At 41.3% G+C, this 18,654-nt stretch overlaps 1 protein-coding gene across 1 annotated transcript in view; it reads left to right on the top strand.

The window, feature by feature from the left end:
* Positions 1–4,826: 4,826 nt before the first annotated feature.
* Positions 4,827–18,654, top strand: part of bmp7b (bone morphogenetic protein 7b) — a 32,412-nt gene continuing 18,584 nt past the window's right edge. Inside the window, exon 1 of the mRNA XM_042491619.2 lies at positions 4,827–5,527. Coding sequence (XP_042347553.1) covers positions 5,128–5,527 — 400 coding nt within the window. The 5' untranslated portion in view covers positions 4,827–5,127. The remainder of the gene's footprint in view (positions 5,528–18,654) is intronic.

Raw genomic sequence — 18,654 nt, 5'->3', positions numbered from 1 at the left:
AGGGAGGATTACAAGGTGCAGCATTTCAAATAAGATAATTGTGTGTGCATCAGCAGAAAATCTCTGCGTGTCATTTGGATGTGTGATGCTGTCACAATAATGTTTATAGGGTTCCCATGGTCAAAAAAATTCTGGAAAAATTCTGAAACTGTTTTCCAGGAAATGGTTCTAAAGTGAAAAGAACATTTTGCAACATTTTTGATTTAAGTTTTGTTTAAATTGTTTTCAAATAATCCCAATGCATATCTGCTTTCATGTCTTACTGCTTCTACCTGCATGTTAAACACCGGTGTAGCTGTTAGAACTTCAGACACAGTTCATTGCCACATCACATGATCTGCCCACCTGTTTTAAGCTACTTCCATAAAGTCATAGAAATGGTGTAAAATATTATGTAAAAGTTTTTAAAATTAAAATTGTGTGGGAACTCTGCTTATAGTAATGCCAAAATAATGTTGAAATCAAGAATGGGAGAATAGGAATTGGCATTGGGTTGCAATTGCCATTTCCAATTGGTACTTCCAAGTTGGCAATATTTTTGTTATAGTTCAGAGTCTAATGAAAAACCTTAATATTTAATTTCCTCTTTATTTATTTATTTTTTATCACCATTGAGCATGAACAAATTACTTGGTTATTGAAAATCAAGTGATATGTTAAGGCCCAGACACACCAAAGAAGAACCAGTAGCGACAAAGGCTGACTGTTGCATTGCATTTGAACACACAACAAAGAGTACAGCCAAATAGCACACACGCTCTGTGCCTATGTGAGAAATAACTCTCCATACCAGCAGGCGGCTTTTGTCTGTATTCATCATTCAAAAAGGAAACCAAAAGACAGACAAGATGGATTCAAGATGCTAGTCATTAAGTTATCACATTAACAACACAACCCACAGCTGAAAGAACCAAGCATATTTACTGTGCACTAGCAAACAACTAAGAACTCTTTATCCTAAAGAGCTTGTTGCCTAAAAATTAACCTTATCTTATATAACAAGTTTGTTTCAATCTCACGCCCTCTTGACTTAAGTTTGTGTGCCTGCCTTCCTTCTGTTTCTCTTCTTGTGCACTGAGCTGAACTGCAGATCAGAGTGATTTCATTCACCATCACCGTCTCTGACACCGATTCAACATGCTGTTTTGGCGGAGAAAAAAAAGCTGACAAGGCCAATAGTGTGGCACACACCACAAAAACTAGAGCAACAGGTGCTCACTGATGGCCCAACACTGACCACCAGCCGACCCTTGGCATGGCGTGTCAGGGCCCTGAATTTAATAAATGCACTACTATGTAGATTTGATAAAGGAATCAAAAGCACCTGGATTCAATAATTCATTACTGGATCCACATCATGTAAAATTCTATCAAACCTAAAACCTAAATGGGATTTACAAAGAGAACTATTTTAAAGCTGTTTCATAAACCCACCCCCTCTCTTTCTTCTGCCTGTCTCACAGCTGTGTCTCATATGTTCATGAGGCCCCTGGAAGTGTGAGACACCAGAAGGGGAACATTTGCAATAGCTCAGCTCCACCTGGTTTGGCTGTTTTAACAGGCCGCTGGTTTGTGCACTGCACACAGTGGGGTTACGCCAAAAAACGTAGACAAGGGCGGACAGGACAGGCAGACAGGGAGGGCGGCAGAGGGGAAAAAATGTGCCTCCACCCTCTCCTGTCCTTGCACCCCGACCCCACACTGCTTCATTTGAGGGTCAGTTTACCCCGAAAAAAGTTTTACTGTATCGTCTGTGGGTCTGCTTGGACGGACCCCCCTCCACCGAACCTCATCCGCCTCCCCGCATACGCAGGCCTTCAAAGGACTGCTGCCTGCTGCTCTCTGAGGCAACACATGAAATAAATATTAATCTGACCTCTGACCGCATGCTTTGAGCTCCTAAATAGAGATAAGCAGGCAGATGGAAAAAGCACCAACTCTAGCTGTGGATGAAAAAAGTAAGACAAAGAAGCAACCATATTATATGGAGATGAAAAATGTTTTCTTGTTTTGGTTTTAAAGAGGGATGTTTCACTGCATCGCTGTGTGGTCTTCTTTAGACCTTAGTATCGTGCTCCAACTGTTGAAGTAGGTTGGTGTGTATTAGTGCAGATTGTCTGAGATCATAGTGGGAAGAGTTTTTGTGCGTGTGTGTGTGTATGCTTGAAATTCTCTGAACCATATTCTCAATTTGAAAAAAAATTTAATTTAAGATATCATAAAAATGTGGGTAGTATTTGTAAATGAACAGTACAAACTTCCATCCATCTCACCAGAGTCCAGATCTCCCTCCTCATCTCTCCATTCAGTTTTAGGATTGTTTCTCGCACTACAGATTGCACTTCTGCAATTGCATGTCTGCCATCGTGGACACAAAGAACATCGGACCGTCTTTCCTTCTCTCTCTTTTTCTCAAACTCTGACCAAACTCCACTCAAGCTGTAAAACTAGGCAGTGCTGATCAAATATAAACCAAGATTCTGTTGCTTTATTGCCAATTTTTCACCTGAAATCTCTTTAGAAACATATTTTAGTGCACTATTTGGCTGTAATACAAGAATTTGTTTACAGAAGCGGGTGCCATATTGTTTCCTGTATTCTAAAAATGGAGGCTGATAAAACTGAGATCCAACAGTAAAACTAAGCAGCGCTAATAAGGTATGAACCAAGATTATGTGACTGTTCTAAAGATTTCTTGCCTGAAATGTCCCCAGAAACATATTTTAGCTCACTGTTTAACTGTAAGACATAACTGTTTGTTACCTTGGGGGTGCCATATTGTTTCCTGTGTCAAAACGGCGAAGCTTTCATTACGGCACCCACCAGTAGAAGTGTTCGTTGGTCTGGTATGGCACAGTTCATTGTAGTAGTTGTAGTTGTTTTCTACCTCTTGAGCAAATGCAAAATGCCACAGCCTTTTTCCTTGGTTTTCCCTGTTCATGTAGCACCAATTTCGAAAGTATTTGCATCTCTCTACTGCATAGACAGTCTGGTTTTATGAAAAGAACCTCTTTCCAGCAGTGAAATTCGTCTTTCATCATCTTAAATGTAATGGCACGGGCACTGAACGTGTGTATCACTGGTTGTCTAAATTTGTAACTGGTCGTGTGTACCTACGACAAAATATTGAGTTTCATGTGAAATTATGTCCACTTTTTTTTTATACGTGTGTGTCGTCGACAGAAGGTTCAAACACTATTTGTTCTGCTTCTCTGCTTTAGCTCTCCTTGTCAAAGGCCCCTCAGTGCAGCTCACCCAGCCTGGCCTCAGCCTGTGCCCACTGTTTACTGTGACTGTCATCAGGCCCATGGAGGCCCAAACAAAGGGGGGTCTGTTCCTATTATCCTGCCCAGGATTGTCAGCCTCTCTCTGGGCACAAACTGAGCCAAGGGCTGGGGGTTGTTGGAGGAGCACCGGGGGGTTTGACCTCGCCAACCTTATGGCAAGGGTGAGAGAGCAAAAGAGTGAGTGTAAGACAATGGGAAAGAGAGAGAGAAAGAGAGGAAGATGTATAGTTATAACTGCAACTAAGACCCTTTCAAGCCCCCTGTTGGAAACTGCTGTAATGTAAACACCTGCGGCCATTAGCTGATTCTATCTGAGGCACCGGATAGAAATGTTTATATGTTACAGGCTACTACTGAAAGGCCATTTAAAAGCAAATAGAGGATTAGATATACAGAATGAGTAGTGGCAGGCGATGTAAGCTTTTAGGCTGTTGAATTGTCATTGGAAAAAGAGGAGTGGAACGCCTTTGAAGACCAGAACAACCACATTTAATGGGCAGGAAGGTGAGCTAAGTGTAGAAGACCCCGAGACACGCTCTGCGTCCTTTCCTCCCTTCCTCTGTTTGCAATCATAGCTTAAGCCGTCTGGCAGCCCTCTCTTGCTGTGCCATTGAAGTCTAATTTTATTGTCATAAAAATCACCTGGCAAGCTGTAGCCCTAAAACATCCCAACTACAGAGCCTTTAAAATTCCACTCTCTGTGCAGTGAAAAAGTTTTTAGGAGGCCTGATAAAGATAAAGCGGCCGTGCCTGGTGCATCTGAAATCCCCTCTGCCTGTGTCAGTGAGAGCAGAGCACACAAGAGGGTCAGGAGCGTTCCATTAAAGTGTGGTGTTTAAGAGGTGCTGGGGCCAGGGGGGCAGATGGAGGGATGAAGCAGCTGCCAAACATCTGCACCCCTCCTTCGCGGTCTGCTCTCTGTCTGTGCAACGCTGCCTTTGTCACAAACTTCCTGCTCCGGCAGAAAGCTTGGATAGCTTAAAAAATGCAGCATGAAATGGCTGTTGTGAGGCTGTAATGCTGCCTCTTTGGACATCAAAAGACAACCGACTTTTTTAGGTCTCACAACCATGTAAAGCAAGGTATTCAGAGAGTGCACCTGCAGAGTATAGTGGCAGCTTTACGACTGCATGTTGCAACCTCTCCCACAGCATTTAAGTATTCACCCACACAGGCAAATAATTACTCTCTGATATGAAGTCTGTTATTTTCCATAAGCACACTAACACTGAAAGGCCTGTTGTCAGTGTCTGGACAGCTGTTGTTATTGAGTCCACACAAGCATACAAGCACTAGGAACTATGGGAAAGTAATGATGAAATGTGCTTTATCATAAAACTGAAGCATCATGATACAAATCCCGTCCTAATCCGTTTTGTATTTGCAAATGCCTCAAGCATTTCTAAAACTGGTAACAAAGGCCAACTTCGCTCTATCCCCATTAGAAACCACAGCTCTCTCTCTCTCTCTCTCTCTCTCTCTCTCTCTCTCTCTCTCTCTCCCCCTCTCTCCTGCTCCTCCCAGCACACAGCGCCTCCTCACAACTTGTTCGTGTCTCTCCCGGTCAAACGCGTACGCTCGCAGCCTCCACTCTTCAGTTGCACGGTGCACTTCAGTTGATAGCAGTTGGCAAGAGGTTGTAGATGAGAGTAGAGGTCCGCGCGAGCACAATCCGTCAATTTAAGTTGATGTTTCATTTGGGAGCACCTCCCTCAACATGAGGGTCCGTACCTGACTTTGGATATTGAACACAGGCCGCCTGTCGCTACAAGTTCATTATCCATTCTCCAGAGTTTCGGCAGAACAGAACTGGGCGCAATTACGCACGCCGAGTACCATCATGGCACCGATTTTGGATAGACGTGCTCCGGCTTTGCTCTTGGTTTGGAGCTACTGCGTCCTGGCGGATACCGCTTTCACGAACTTTACTTTGGACAACGAGTTCCACTCGAGTTTCATCCACCGTCGGCTGAAGAGCCAGGAGCGCAGAGAGATGCAGCGGGAGATCCTTTCGATCCTGGGGCTGCCGCACCGGCCGCGACCCCACCTCCACGGAAAGCACAACGCTGCCCCGATGTTTATGTTGGACTTGTACAACGCCATGTCCACAGAAGGGGACGAAGACAGATACTCGTACCCCTATAAGCCCGTCTTCACCACCCAGGGGCCCCCAATAGCCAGCCTGCAAGACAACAACTTCTTGAACGACGCAGATATGGTCATGAGCTTTGTCAATTTGGGTAGGCTCTTTAATCGCTCACTATTTGTATTAACCAAAAACTGTTGAAAACACACATTTTCATGATCATCGTCGTGTTACAACAATGGCAAAGTTACTGCTGTTCAGTCTTAATTCTTTCAAGCAGTATTTTAATAATAATATTGCGCTACCTTACAGTAAAATTGGGTGATTATTGAGACATTAGAGGTCTCTAAAGCAGATATATGAATGATTTTCTTATGGACACACTCTGCTCACACATTTTTAGTTTAAAGTAGCTGTTGTCAAGTGACCAACTGTTGGTCTGTGTTAGTGTTGTCAAAAGTATCGATTTGCTCATACATATGGATTCTGAATATTTGAAATGGTTTCAGTACTCATTTTCTAAAGTATTTATACACCTGCGCCAGCTGTTATTTCTAGCTCTCTATTATTTTTAATGTTTACTACAGTCATTCTGCTGTTTTATGCTATTAACCAAGAAAAGTAATTGATGCTGGCATGAGATAGCCTTTTTCTATTTATCTTTATTTTTTTTTTTAGTTTTTTGTCTCCAATGTCAATTTTCCCCCACAGTATCAAAAATGTCTATTGAAGAAATCTGAAGACATTGCACAATCAAAATTACTGAGAGCTTTTAATACAGTATGTGGATCTCCTGTCTGATACTTGCCATAGTGTGATTTTTTGGTCCAGCACCTGTAAAAGTTTTGAGCTCTGCATACTCTCTACCTTGATTGTATCAAAGTTAGAGGTTCCAGTATTGTGATAACACCAGTCTGTGCATGCTATTTTTCACTCTCAGGGCTTCATCAGTAGGGAGAATTTATTACTGTATTGCCTTACACTTGGTGCATCTCACAGCTGTTTTTAAGGAGTATTTCAGTTTATCTCTCAGAGTCAAAGATGATTGAATCGTGGTGGATTTGATCTTGTTATTTCACTTTAAGGAGGAGCACATGTATTTTTTACACCTACGTACACGCACAGAAGAGCAGCACAACAACCACGTTTACATACAGCTGTGTACAGCTAATACCAGGAGTGTCACATTCCAGTGTCCGTCTCTGTTAAACAGCTGTGCAACCAGCTAATGTTCAGGTGCTTCAGTTGTGGATGATGGACCAGCCAGCAGCTAATATGTCAACCATGTGTTATCTAAAGAATGAGTAAGTCAACAGCAGAGAATGGGTCTAAAGTGCATTGGGTCCTCCCTCTCACTCTAATCAGGAGACATCCCCATACACACTCAGACTGCAATATAATGCCAGTCAATGATGAGCCAAAACTTTGTTGAGTTGTGTTTAGTGGGTCTCAGAGTGAGTCACTGTGCTGCAGGATGCGTGACGCTCCAAAATAATAGTTTACTTAGGTTTTGATTGTTAAATGTTGTTCCTTAGACCCCAGTGCTTATCTAATCAGAGTGAAATCAAACAAATTATTTTATTGCTGTCAGCAACAATCAGAGGCTGTTAATTGCAAATAATCACAACATTAGCAGGCGGCGTCAGATTTATGGATAGATAAACACATCGTTATAATTCAATTTGCTCAACAAATTATGCAGTCGCAGCAACACTTATGTTCCAGATGAGTTGCTGTGTTCAATTTTAGTGCATTAACCTTTCCCATAATTTGGCTCAAGTTGGAGGAAATAGTAAATGAAATTCTGAGCAAGCATACAGCGGTCAAATGTTTTGCAAGCCACCAGACGTTTTAGTGACATTCTGGAAGGAGTTGAAGGTTTACATTCAATCCTGGAAAGATCATTGTTGGAGCGACTTGGCAAGAGAGAGGGAGGTGACACTGGTTCCTCCACTGCACTGTGTAATTACTGTGGGAGCTGCTGCATTGTGACTATTTTTGACAGGCTGTGACACAGATGGATTTGACCACAGAGACTCGCAAAGTCAAGGACCTTGCAGAGTCGAGGGCCGAGGTGGAGGGAGCTTTTGAGAGAGAAAGACGTGAGAGATGGTTGGGACTCGGCCCATTTCTTTTGCAGGGATGATGCTTAAAAGCAGTCAGAGAAAATTTAAACAAAGATGGGTCGCATCAGCTGGAGAGAACATTTTATTGAATATATTAGCGGATTCATGGAATGAAAGTCACACTGCTTTCCTGATGTTTTGCGGTTAAATCAATTACTGATGGCACTTGTCCAGTCCTCCCCGTGGCTCACTGTTTCCGAATATGTCACTCATTTGGATATAAAGTGGGCATCTGTAATTGCATTGTGTGTGCTATGTGCCACATGTTGCATCTGTCAGTAGGGTTCATTGTTCGGTTTCTTCCCAAGTCTCATGTAATACCATCAAATATGTGTCCAGGCAGCTTGATTGAAAACAGCAGATAGTATGCTGTTTCATTACCCTTCACATGAGAGAGAGAGAGAGAGAGAAGTAAGTGATGGCTATCAAATGGATTGACTATTTCCTCTCCAAATTCCTTCCTTTCCACATTTGCTCATTGTGGGTTTGTTTTCTTATTTAGGTTGTCTGAGAGCAAAATGAGTGTGGCTTTTATTTAAAAACTGTCCCTCAAACTCTGCATGTCTCCAGAACTACCGTGCCAAGGTACATTAGTCAGACTTTGCACACTGGTTGCTGCTTCCTGAAAGGCCTGTTTTCATGCACTGGTTTTCACTTTTATTATATTTCAACATAGGGATGGGCGATTTATTCGAATATACATAATGTATCGTGGCTTGTTTCACGTGGGATACATAAGATGACTATATCGTGAACATTGCGTATAAATCGTTTTGTTATTTTTTTAAGCAACTGGCATGGGGCTCGCTTTGGCGTTTCTGCTCTTGCTCTCTCTTATGGCTCTCTCCCTCTCACAGATAGACACACACAAAAAGAAGGACTTACAAACGTGATACGTCACACACACTCCAGATCACTCTCGTGATCATGTGAGTGTGTGTTTCTGTATCTGCAGGGCTCCAGAATGCTTCTTTTTAGGCGCAATTTGCAACCATGGAGCACCGATGCAACTTGCAAAATACTATTAATATATGAGCTGGAGAACTGTTGGTGTGTTTCCAGCTCACAGTGAGTCTGGTCTGGTCTGATATTTAACATAGTCTCAGTAGGCTCTTGCAGCATTTGCCCTCAAATGGTCCAGTTTGCCCTTATTTAGAAAAAGACAATATTCCTACTAATATGTTTACATATCTAATGAAAATTAATATTCCACTTACCCTCCCGTTTACATGCAGCTGTGCATACTCTGATTAACATGCCCTAAAATGTTGTGTATCACATCAAAGTATGGAAAAGTAGAACAGCTGCAGCCACTTGTCATTTTGCGTTTTTCACAGTTTTTGACCAGTGGGGGACTTGTTGGCCTTTCTCTTTCCTTCCCTCACCTTATTAAAAAAGGTCGGTGCTGCGATATTTGCGCATATATCAAAACCTGTTGACATCAACGTCTTTCATGGAGTTTAAAAGTCAGTGTGTTTCTCCCTCCGACCAGAAATGTGGGATTTTTTTTTTGCATGCATCTCGTCCCCACAGCCTTGCAAACTATTGGCAAGTTGGTCTGTGCACAATGTATCCATGACAACACAGCGCCAATCGTAAACAGATGAGACGCTCCTAAAACCTGATCACTACCGGTATATCCCAAATGTCTTACTCAGAAAATGCTAAACTTGGAAAACGACCTAATTTGGAATACATAAATGGAATATGCTGTTTAATGACCCACATCAAATTCAGAGTATTTTCATATTTGAGGGAAATATTGGTGTGCATGTAACTGTAGGCAATGATAAATCCTCGCATTTAACAGCACCGTGGTAAGAGTGTAACAATAGTGTGAGCAGAGGAAAGGCGTGTTTGTGCATCTGCAGGGCTCCAGAATGTTATTTAGTCATATTTTGCAACCCTGGAGCACCAGGGCGACTATAGTATTGATACATGAATTGCAGAGATGTTATTTTTTTCTGCTCAGAGTGCATGAATCTTCACGTTTAATGGCAACATGGTAGCAGTTTAATTTTAACAGCTAACTGTTGACTGCAAATTTGAAGCCCACAGCAAAAACATCAACACTTCTGGCCTGAGGCAAGCCGGTTGCTTCAAAATATGATTAAAATATTCAATTATAACAATACTTTACTGTAACATTTATTGTAACATTACTTTATTTAACCTATGGACTTTACTATAAACTTTCTAACTTTAGTTAATTTATTATTTTTTTTTATGTTGGTAGTCTACAGTAGTTCACAGGAGATTTCAAAATATGATGATATATATGTTGTGTATCGTGATACAGGCTAAAAATATTGTGATATTATTCTTATGATGCATAGGAGCATATACAATGTATCAGTGCACTACACTACTGTGTGTGTGTGTGTGTGTGTGTGTGTGTGTGTGTGTGTGTGTGTTTGTAACTGTAACTACTAGAATCATCATCGTCCTTCCTGATTGCCACTCAGGGCAGCAGCTACACTTTGTTGTCAGCATGTGTGTGTGTTACATGACTCTGTTACAGCCAGCATGGGCGGGTGTGGGCTTTGGGACAGACCCCAGGCCAGGGACGTCCTCTCACTGAGTCACTTCAGTTTAAAAGCCCAGCTGTGTAAATGGCTTACAGCATACATTCAGAATGTACACTGGCTGCTACACCAAACACAGGTCACCCAGGCACTGGGTGTGTGCTGGACACGCTGCGATAACACGCCAGCAAGTGAACGTAACACACTTTTGCTGTCGCTCTAAGTGGCAACAGAAAAGTGTTCAAAAAGGCACGAAAATAATGTAATAAAATGGGCATTTTAATTTAATTCCTGCTGTCTGTCTACAGATACAATTATACTCATATACAAACACATCCTTTCTGTAACTATTATTTAATGTAGTCCCAGTGGGCTTTGGCAGCATTAGCTCTCAGCCACTGTGAATTAAGGCATTTCCTCTTTAACAAACCACAGCTTCCAAGGCTTTTGGCTGCTACATTGGCCTATGCCGAGCTGCAGTTCAGCTCAGTTCATGTTAAACTCTCACACAGGCCGGTCACACTCAGCCATCCAGGCACACGCACAAACACTCATAATGGCCAACCTGAAATGCCAATTTACACATCCCAGACCTCAGGAAATGACTGTGACTTGGACGTCTGCTATTTGCATCCTGGATGACTGAAACAGTAGCAGCATCATCACCTGTGTTTGTGTGGGAGGTGGGGGGGGCTTAAGTCTTTTACTGTAAAATGTTATGAGGTGCGTTAGTCATCACTTCCTTATTTTGTCTGTTCTCATGCAATCTGGAAAGGATTAAAGTAGCCTTAGGTGAGTGTGAGGACAAGTGGCAACTCTACATACTGTGTTTTTGTGTGTGTGTGCATCGGAGCCAACCGGTAATTCTTTAAAATGCTTCATCCATCTTAAGCAGATTTATACTGTGATGACACAGTCTGTTTGTGATGTTGTTTTAAGTTAAGGATACAACTGCTGTGTTTCTACGTTTTTCTAACTTTCAGCATATCCCAGGAAATGACCAAAACCAACAATATACATACTGTGTATATATATATATATATATATATATATATATATATATATATAAATGTGTGTGTGTGTGTGTGTGTGTGTTATTATATTGTCAGTCTCTTGTTACTTTCCAACTCCTTTCCAAGGTTAAATCCTTAAAGGGGATTAAATCTTAAGGAAAAAAAAGAAAAGGTTATATATATATATCCTTTTAAAGATTTCTTTTCAAAAAGAAAGTATATAGAACATCATCAGCCTTATCCTTAATGGTTCAAATATGTAAATATACATTCAGAATGTACTAAATTATGCCGGCCTGACACCAAACAGCTTTTAAAGTGATTTCACTGCTGTAGACAAATTCCCAAAATTGAAATTAAATCATGATCCAGTATTTTCGATCATTTGATGTACAGTGGTCATAAAACTCAGTCGGAGCTGTCTTAAGTCAGTCTTTTTCTCTTCTTAACATCCCAATAAAATCAAACGGGTTTAGTATTATCATAAGTCATTAGCCTTGGCCCATGCAAACAGGGAAACTCAATGATGTGAATATTCTAATATTATTAGTCAACAACCAATAGCTGTGCTCTCTCTAGCACCAAACAGAAAGCAGCAAACCAGGTATATAGTACACACTGAGGGGATTGCAGGGAAGCCCAAGAACATGAACAGTTTTTGGTTTTCTGGGACAGTTAGAAAGGAGAAGAAACTGGTGGAGTTTTAGAGTAAAAAGGGGTCAGTGTTTAATTCGGCCTGTATCTGATCCACCAACCAGCACCTTATTTTAGTGCAAAATCTAATTCCCAGCGTCTCCTCCCACTAAAGTAGTGCAGCTAACCAAGGACGGCCAGTGGCAAGTTGCAGCAACAAAACTGAGAATGTGAAGTTAGTCCACAAATAAGGTGTATTTTTAAAGATTACATTGATGCCAAATTGACAAAAATACTGTCGACATGTGACGCCTTTTATCTTGGGTTTCTCGGGTTATGTGTTTTGCAGACACGTAAGGAACTGCTAATAGGTCATATTTCTTAAAAGGAGTTTGCCGCCAGGAGCAGGATGGGAAAGGAATCTAGTTGTGGTCTTGGAAATAGTGACCTTGCAACATCCCCAGTCTTTGCAAAACCTTAGAATCCTGTGACTTAAAACTCAATTTGTCCTTAGATATGAGAGAGAGTCAGACTTCAGTCTTTTAAAAATCTTTTTGAAGTCTTCGGGTATATAATAGGCATAAGTTGCTTTCATACACTCATGGAGTTTGGTTTTGTGTAGGGTGTACAGTAAGGTTTTTGCTTTTACAACATTTATTTGATATTTTTAAGGGATTTTGCATACATTTGCAATATAATGACGAATTTTGGTACTGTAAAATGTTGTCTTTATATCATGATAATAGCTGCTTTAGTTTCAGTGTCCTGGTACTATGCATGCTGGATTGCTTTGACTGTCATGGCATACTGTTCGTACACACAGAGTTTAATGTTGTTTCAGTATGTAAACTGGGCTGATGAGTCCCTGCATGTGTAACAGTGATACTGGCAGCCTCTGTGTCTGGACACTTAGTTGGCGCTGCTGTAATGAAAAAGCATCAAAAAAGTGAACAAATCTGAGGCAATTGGAGGAAAAAAAGTGCTACCAGGCTGCATTTAATTGCTCCAGTTTTCCTTGTTGAGTTCTGCTGCTGTTAATCTGCACCAGATGTGATATAATTCACTAAACTGAGTTGAAAACAGTACACAAACACAGCTCAACGGTCTTCTGTCTTCACAACATGTAACATTTTGGTAGTTGTTATCTCACCCGATTGAAGCCGTCATGTTGCACTCATCTCACCTGATTGAAGCCGTCATGTTTCACTCATGGTGACCAGTTTTAGTAGCAATGTCTCACATTGAAACTTGCCTATATTTAAGTAGTGAGTTGAGGCTGTGATCAGAGAAGGGAGACGTATCGTAGCAGACTCTGCTCAGTGAGTCAGTGCCCTAGTAGGTAATTATCCACAGCGTTACCTTGGTGACCTGACATGGCACCACCTGGCCCTCCACCATTCATGGTCTTGTGTCTGCTCCCTTAAGGCTACACTGAATGTCTTTTTTCTTTACAGTCAAAGTTACCTTTTTAGGTTTTAAAATGAAACTTCTTCATATTTTATGATATCAAATTAAAGAAATCTTTCATCTCTAAGTTTGAATTAAGCGAATCAGTGGATTCTTAGTCTTTTTTTAATTCGATCACCTATCTTTAGTGAATGAAAGTCATCAGTTTCATCAACATGAATACATGCAGGCAGCAGCCTAATAACATAATGATGAAATAATAATTGTGCCCTTCAGTTTATAGCAAAGACCTTATATAAAACAGGACAGCGTGTCTCCACTTCCTCCCACTGCACAAAAATGAGGCCAAAATATTCCCTATACGGCTGCTGCCATCTTACAGTAGTGACATAATTTGAAGTCAGAGTGTAATAGCAATCTCTGCAGTGTTGAGTTCCCGCCCATTCACCAGTCGTGAGCAGCACCATTGATCTAGCTTACCGATTGACGTACACAGCTGTCTATAGTGATGTCACACAACGTTTTTATAGCATCAAATAATTAATTAAAATCAAACTCGTCAGAATAAAGGAACACCAAAGCAGCAACATGCTAAAAACTACCTGAATGAAAGAACCCGTCTTTGGGGAAAATGTATTTGGCAAGTGCTTTGAATTTTGAGTTTGAGCCATATTCATAGTATGATATGTACTGCAGCCAGCCACTAGGGGGCGATGGAGATGTTTTGGCCTCACTTTTGGGGAGCTTTCCCGTCATCCATTATTTTATACATGTCTTAAAGCAACATTAAGCTGTGACAGAAATAGCAATAAAATAAATCAGAAAAATTTGAAATTAAAGGGAAACTGTGTGGATTTTCAACCAACTCCACGTCATCGCAATGTGTGCAGATAAAGTGTTTTGGTTTCCGCATTTTCTGTGAGCACCTGGAACTTCCTGCTCATTTCCCAACCAATATTTGCAGGCAAATGATTTATGAATTACTCTAATGTTATGTGTGAAGTGATCGTAGGGGTGTAATGATACATCAATTTGGATCCATATTCATTGGTGAACAAAACCAATATCATCGATGCAAAGTGAAAACATCAATACGTATCGTTTTCGTCAAGATACACCTTAATTTTAGAATTCCCATGGCATATTTCTGTCACCATTTCCAACCAAGTGTATCTCCTTCCAAAAAATTCCAACTGTGCTAGTCAGGGGTGCACAATATTGGATATTTTGCAGCTAACCAATATGACGATAACTGATACGACGATATCTAACAAGTCATTTGGCCGATAACTGATGTTGGTGTATACACTTTTCATCCCCACCTTATTTTAGTGATCATCACATCTCCTCTGTGGTGGAATAAACATCATATTATGCATACTGTTATCATGAAGGCCCACCAGCAGATGGAGACATAAAATACATTGCTTTTCAGTTTATGTAATATTCATTCATTGCGCAAAATAAGAAAAGTACTTCAACTCAGGGTCAGTGTTTTGTACATGTCCACTTTGTCAATATAAAAACATATATCAGTTAGTCATATTGGTGGAAATCAGCATGTTGGCTGATTCCGATATTTCATTTTAAAGCCAATATCTGCTTATACCAATGATGTGCTGATATTATCGTGCATCCATAGTGCTAGTGGCCTGGCACCAGGCAGATAACGACAAGCAGTTAAGAAAAAGACAAAGAAGGTATTTATTTATTTATAGTGTTTCATATTTATGGCAGGCCCCCGAGTTGAATTTAATTGAAATTGTATTGTGGCAGACTTTGTAATATCAGCAGATGTTATGTTGTAGTCCAAAGAATTGATATAATACTGTATCGTGATGAACATAATCTTTATCTGCAACTGTGCAGAAAAACTCTGTTCAAACAAAAAGAAAAATAGAAATGCAAAACAACAACATAAGAAAAGCTGCGCAGCATTCGAATGTTGGGAATCTGAACGTCAACGCTATAAATGAAGCGGTGGGGTACAGCCCTAACAGCAGCCGCCACACAGTTTGTCTGCCAGCTCTCTGCTTTATAGAACAAGTTAATGGGAAGGTAATGAAGAGTATAGAGGGGAAGAAATGTCTAACGGGTAAATTAGGTTGGATTTATGAGAGGCTTTGGCTTTCAGACAGCATTGTGTCACTGGCTCACACACTTATGGCCGCATGCTCGGAAGCAGTTGTGTCACACTGCAGTCACGCTAGAGGCACGCAGCTTAGGTTTTTATAGCTGATAGCAGGGAAGGGAAGAGGTCCACACTTTCAAATGAAAACCTCCAATATATATATTTCCTTAATAGGTGATATCTCTCATCCATTCATCCCCTCCCCACCCTTCTCTCTATTGCTCCTCGCATTCCTCCTCACAGCGTGTTGCCCATGGTGCTGAGGTTAATACAGATGTTTCCCTCTGTCTGCAGGCCAAAGCAGCTGTGCAGAGAAACTTTATCTTTTTTAGAGTCCAACAAGTTCTCTCGTCTCGACCTCCACACTCACGTCTGGCCCTGTCTCCAATCCATCCCACACACAGGACCATCTGATACCAAACTTCCCTCCCTACCCTCCTGAACCAACAGTATTGATTATCAGCACCGGCCTCCTAGTTTTAATTAGTTAGTTATCATATGGTCCCAGTGGTGCTGTGTGGTGTTTAGTCTCCAGCCTCCTGCTCTGGCCCTCACCTCCAGGGGTTTAAACCCTCCCGTGCTTCCAGACATAAAACATTTCAACACTTTCTCAAGTTCTTTTGTGTGTTTTTCCACTCCCCACCTCTCACTCTCACACATACACACATACAACACAGTTTTCCCTTTCTCTCTACTTCATTTCTCACCGCTTCTCTCCCTCATAAACACACACACACTCATACTTTTCGTCCACTGTTGAGTTGTAATGTGATGGATTTGTCTCGGTCTCGCCATCTCACACTAGAAGCTGCTTCCCCAAATGTGTTTGAGGAGTCTTGTCAGGGCCAAAAAATTAAAACACAAGTACATGTTGAAGGCCAGTCATTCCTCTGTGTGCATGCAGCCTGTCCTTGACACTGTCAGTATGCCTTTTTCCCTCCTGTAGATTTATGTAATCGCTTCTGTATACACTCCCAGTGAACTAAAAGCATGCATGTGTATGTCTGTGCATGTGTGTGAAGAGAGACGCACATACACTTTTTTGCCCAAAAGGAATGTTTCTGGAGCTAATTAGTGTTATTGAGTGCATGTTTTATTGCCTTCTGCTGGACAGGGAGTGAAGCAGAAGCAGTGGAATGTAACAGTTGGTACAGATAGCCCTGCCTTCCTGTCAGGTAATTTCTCTTAATTCCCCCTCAGTTTGATATATTAGATCTGGAGTGTAAATACCACAAATGCAGACAAAGAATCTTTCTCCTTAAGCTTCATGAAGCTTTACAAAGTCTGCAACCTCAGAGATCCCTGAAATATCTTGGGTTTTTTTCCATTTGTTATCTCTCAGATTCACCTGTTGAACCCAGGAGTCCAGAATGACATCTGGATGTACGTAGCAGAGCCTTTGTGCTCTTGGCCAGGCTGAGGCACTTGCTGGGAGGGATGATGAAACACTCTGCGGGTGGGACTTGACAATGTGGCGAGTGGTCAAAAGGCCCAGATGTACTAAGCAGCGGGCGTTTCAGCTCAGCTACAATGATGGACGGACTTCCTTCGTTGCCAGGAATGTTGGTCTCATTTTAGTTTTTCTAATAATTTCTGCTCTGACTTGTTCTTTTAGTAGTCTTTTTCTCTGAACCCAGCTTCAGTTTAGGTGTTTAAAGGGATACTTTTTAACCAGCTTTGTATCATAACAGTGTGGGTAGCAAGTGCAAATGAACTCTGGTAAATTTCCCTCTATATAACCAGTGCATAGATCTACTTTCACCCTCCACAGCGAAATTCCACCAGATGGCACAAAACGTGTCATTCGACAGTGTTTCACTGGCTCTAATGGTGTTGCTTAAACTACAGGATGTGCTTCTGCATTTTCGTATTGCCTGACACCCATGCCATCACCGTAGACATAAATAGTATGAAAGTAAATCTAGAGCAGACCCGCCCCTCTCTCAGACTGAGCTCAAACTCCAATCAAACAGTTAAACTAAGCAGTGCTGCTCTAATATACACCAATAGTTTGTTACTGGACTGCCTGTTTCAGATACACATTCTAGTGCCCTGTTTAGCAGTAATAGCTAGATTTTTTTAACAGGAAGTGGGCACTATACTGTTTCTTGCATATTGACAACAGAGGCCAGAAAAACTGAGATTAAATGGTGAAACTCAGCAGCACTGATCAATTTTAAACCAAGATTTTGTTCCTATTTCTCGCCACAAATGTTTTCAGGACTATGTTGTAGATCAATGTTTAACTGTAATACAAGATCTTTTGCTACCAGCTGGCTGCCATTGTGTCAAATGGATGCGTTCCCATTATGTCCCATTATATTAGTACTTAAGTTTAAATTTTATTGATATATTCTACACTTTCCTACTTCTTTTAAGACTTTTGAATGGGAGCATCTGTAACTAAAGGCAATTTTCCCTCGGGGATCAATAAAGTATTTCTGATTCTGATTCTGATGTCACCTGCCAGCGTTTATTGTTTTTTTGCAGCACAGTGCATTCTGGTAGTTTTCAACCTCTTGAGCAAGAATGAATGCCACAGTCCCTTTTCTCTGTTTTGTCTCGTCATGTAGCACAAATTTCAAAAGTATTTGTGTCTTTCTACTGCATAGACAAACCAGTTTATGAAAACACCATCTTTCCAGCAGTGAATTACTTCTTTAATTCGCTCCAAAATGCGTAGAAAGAGGAATAACTGATGCCTAAAAGTGAGCTGTGAGATGATAAAAAGAGAAATGGCTAACAGAATGAATCATATTTCGACCTGTTTAGCCACTTCTCTTTCATCTGGGTTAGTCTGGCCTCGCCTTATCAGTGACCGGCAGCACATAAGACTCCCCTGCACTTTTTTGACGGCGGGTACCAAGCAGCGAAGCCGAGAGAGCAGATGTGGGCCAGAGCACAGCCAGAGATCCTGGGACCAACAGTTCTGCTGCTGCAAAAACAAATACAGCACTCTTTGCTTGGTACTGGGGCACTGACAGGGCAGATAGCTGAGGAGGAAGGAGATGAGAAGGAAAGAGAGGAGAGTGGAAAGGTGGATCTCGAACAGATGCCGTGCATTTCTGTGAACGAAGTGCATTTCTTTCTTTATTCTTTATGCTTGTGGGAACACACTGTGCTTTAGAGGATTCGTGTTAGGGCACTTATGTGTGTGTTTGTGCATAGTAAAACACTATTTTGGAGCCACTTACCCTGCCCAGTCACCAGCTGCACTGTGTGGTGTGCGTTAGTTCTCCTAGCGGAAGATTGCGTTAGCGGAAGCCCGTAATACTGACCAGATTCCTCAACAGGCTCCAACAGCCAAATCTAAGCTTGTAAAAAGCCGAGCAATAACTGTACCCAAGTGTTTTTATGATAAGTGATGAAATTTTGAGTCTGTGCAGCGTGGAATATGAACTGCATTTGGCAGGTTTATATTTATTTAGGCAAGTGTACAGCTGTGT

The sequence above is a fragment of the Plectropomus leopardus genome, chromosome 9 (assembly GCF_026936395.1).
Source record: "Plectropomus leopardus strain MGB_pleo_1.0 chromosome 9, ASM2693639v1, whole genome shotgun sequence".
Lineage (NCBI taxonomy): Eukaryota > Metazoa > Chordata > Actinopteri > Perciformes > Serranidae > Plectropomus > Plectropomus leopardus.
Note: the sequence above shows the minus strand (reverse complement) of the source record. Positions and strands in the feature narration are given on the sequence as shown.